General features: G+C 31.3%; 1 protein-coding gene across 2 annotated transcripts in view; it reads right to left on the bottom strand.

Moving 5' to 3' along the window:
• The window catches only part of LOC110413581 (metacaspase-1-like), a 4,913-nt gene extending 2,736 nt beyond the window's left edge, over positions 1-2,177 (bottom strand). The window contains exons 1-2 of one of the 2 annotated variants that reach the window (XM_021424446.2): positions 1,540-2,177; positions 1,099-1,429 (exon numbers count right to left, since the gene is read on the bottom strand). In XM_021424446.2, coding sequence (XP_021280121.1) covers positions 1,099-1,429; positions 1,540-1,939 — 731 coding nt within the window. In that variant the 5' untranslated portion in view covers positions 1,940-2,177. The remainder of the gene's footprint in view (positions 1-1,098; positions 1,430-1,539) is intronic. The other variant, XM_021424455.1, reaches the window with a different exon arrangement.
• Between the last annotated feature and the right edge of the window lie 1,064 nt (positions 2,178-3,241).

The following is a 3,241-nucleotide window of genomic DNA, read 5'->3' as shown; positions in this document are numbered from 1 at the left end:
TTGCAGACTCAAATGAAAGCCAAAACCTGTTGAGATAAGTTTGATGAGGATCCTCTATGAAGCCAACAAGGGTAAGTTCGCTTGGTGTCTGCATATGGGTATTGATCTTGTTGAGGGAATGAGGTGGTCAGGATTGATTCCTTTATATGTAGTCCAGATTTCCTCAAATGATACAATTTGTGTCAAGGTTAAGACTTATTAGATATTTGACTCAAATTTTAATTGAAAATCAATTTGGATTTACGTGGAATTCTATTAATTGAGAATTACTTGGTAATTAAATTTATTTAAAGTATTAATATGTTTAATGGATAGAAATTCTTAGTGTCCAAGTAATATCGCTGTATAAATATGTTCCAAGTCTTAGCTTTTGAACTTATGAGAGAGAAAGATGTAATCTCTATGTAAGAGATTAGTTTTTTTGTGTGAATTTCATAGAGTTATAAGGATGTATGAAAAAATGTAGCACTACAACAAATTTAACTTAAGACAGCATATTTTTAAATTGTGCTATTAAAAATATTTTTAATAACATTTGTTTATGTTTTTTAGAATATTTTTATAAATCTAACTTCACTATATAAATTTTTAAATATATTATGAATAAAATCTAATGATAGAAATTACAAACACTAGTAAATATTGTACTTTTTTATATTGCTACTAATGTGAAAAAAGTGAAGTTAAAATTTTAAATAATTGCACTTTTGACAATTTTAATATACAAAAAAATGTCTTCTAAAGAAGTTTGATTAAAATTTAATTTTTTTGTAGTGTGGAAAAACGTAAGATTACACAGGATAGAGAATTTTTCATGAGTTTAAACACTAGTGAGTATAAAACTTAAATTTGTTTCGAGATTCATATTTACCGGTTATTTTTTAGTGTTTTATATCTTTTGAAATCTTTTACTATTATGTATTTTTTTTGTAATCTTTACATTCATAGTGAATTTTTTATCTCTCAGTCCATGAATGTAAACAATGGATGTCTAACCATGTTAAATATTTTTATTATATGATTTATCTGTGCATTGATTTCCACGCAGATTACGTTTCTAATTGAAAATTGTAACAGGAAAAAAAGGGAGAGGCTTACTCTGAACTGCAGTAAACATTTGGAAGATCTAAAATCGTTCCGCTATGACAAGCATCAACAATGGCGTGAAGCGTGACACCGTGCTTGAGCGGCCGAACGATAAGGGAATTGAGATCATTGTCGAGGATCATGCCCGCTTTCAGAAAATCAACTGGACAGATGGTTTCGTCGAACCCATCTGCCTCATCGTTGTTGACATCAATTTGTCGTAAGCCATGTCCAGAGTAGAAGAACACCAGTGAATCTCCTGACCGGCAGTCATTCACCAGCCATCTCAAGGAATCCTCGATGTTTTGCCTTGTTGGAATGTAGCGTTGGTCTGTCTCCTCTTCTGCAGTTAGAATCATGGCAACGAAATGGGAAAAGCTAAAATTAATGCCAATATTAATTCATATATGAAGACTTACACTAGTAATTAAATAAGCAGCAGTAATAGCACACCGGTAAGAACACGAATGCATTCTCTGGGGTAACCAAATCTAGTAGTCAACAATTCTCTCATGTTTTTCACGTCGTTAATAGTTCCTTTAAGCTTGTACTTCCATTGATTGTAAGTGATTCCACAAAGCACTGCACGCTTGCTGGATCTTGTCGGGTTAGGACCAGAGGGCTCATTTAAGGAAGGAGCTACGGCTCCTTGATGAAGCTTACTTTTCAAATGCCTGCCAAGGCTTCTCATTCCGCCGCGAAATCCTTGGTGCCTGCTTGTCTGCAGCTCCCCGTTCGGTATTGGAATAACGTTTCTGCACGACGGACAGTTAATTCCCAAACTTTTGTTTCTTGCCTTCACTACTAATCTTTTGTTGCACCGATGGCATGTTGTATTTCGTCCAGCTTCCATTGTTGCCGATGCCCTGTGAGGTTTTGGCACTGAAAAAGAGAGGGTTAATTTGAATATCTTAATTAGAGTTAAGAGCCAAAGGTAACGAATATATTTGTACACGGTTAGCCCTAGGATTATTCATAGATCGTGGGTGCCTGTTCTTTGGCTTTTATAAGCATCAAATTAACCATGAGATTAATTAATAAATATATAAATCAAACAATTGAAGAACACAATATGTAAAATCGAAAGTGTTTCTCCTTTTAAAAAAAAATGATCTGTAAATACAGAGAGTTGATTATTGAAAGTGTCATGATGATGTGCTCATCAAAAAGTGTTTCTAAGATTTATGCTATCCTATATCCAACATGCTATTGGAATCTAGCTCGCTTTTATATATACTATGTTATGGTTTTAAATTTTTTGTTAAGTATTTTATTTTATTTTTATTTAAATCTGTCCCAATCCCACAACATCAGTTCTAGTAAATTTTTTTTCTCAACCAACAAAATATTTGTATTAATCACTTACCAACTATACAGTGAATTTAGCCTTTTGGCTCTGGGTTTAGGATTTAACTCAAGTGATAAAAGATAGACGGAGTAAGAATAATTAAGTTCAAGCTGTGATACTGCTTTTTTATATAAAAAATAATAAAAATATCACATGTATTTAAAAAAGAAATAAAAATAATCAAACATAATCATTAATTAAAAATAAATAAATTTTATTTTTATATATGTAAAAGTAAGATGAAAATCTTAATTTGTATTTAAAAAAAATTTGACTTATGTGCAATCAAACATAACATTTACGTTTCGTTTAAAAAATTTAAGAAAAAATAAAACAGCAAAATATCAACTAAAACTGAACTCTTTTTCTTTACTTTTGCTTTTCTAGAAGTTTGACAAGTTTTTGCAGATAAAATAAACCAAATATTCTTTTAAGCGTGGAGAGAAGCTTTAATAAGTACAAGTATATATGCTTCACGGACACATATATATGCAAAGAAAACATGAAGATTTCTCTAGAGAAATATATTCCTTTTTGTAGTGGAAATCCATTTAAAATGTGTAATTTGTCAGCTGTCCATTGAAAATGCTTTGACATTTTCTTCTTTTCCTTTGGCCTAATGTCCTCCTTTTAAGTTTGAAATACCTCCAACTGTACTACACAGAACCAAATGCCAATATGCCATGCATCTAGCTAGCTAGTGCACATAGACAGATCAATTCATATCACTTTTGCGTTCATTTTGCACCATTACTTTATGAAACTTATAAATTTATATGTAATTCCCATTAATATTTTGTAAACAAA

The sequence above is a fragment of the Theobroma umbraticum genome, unplaced genomic scaffold (genome assembly GCF_002168275.2).
Source record: "Theobroma umbraticum cultivar Fairchild unplaced genomic scaffold, ASM216827v3 scaffold_30.0, whole genome shotgun sequence".
NCBI lineage: Eukaryota > Viridiplantae > Streptophyta > Magnoliopsida > Malvales > Malvaceae > Theobroma > Theobroma umbraticum.
The sequence above is the reverse complement of the archived record's forward strand: the minus strand, read 5'-3'. Positions and strand labels throughout refer to the sequence as shown.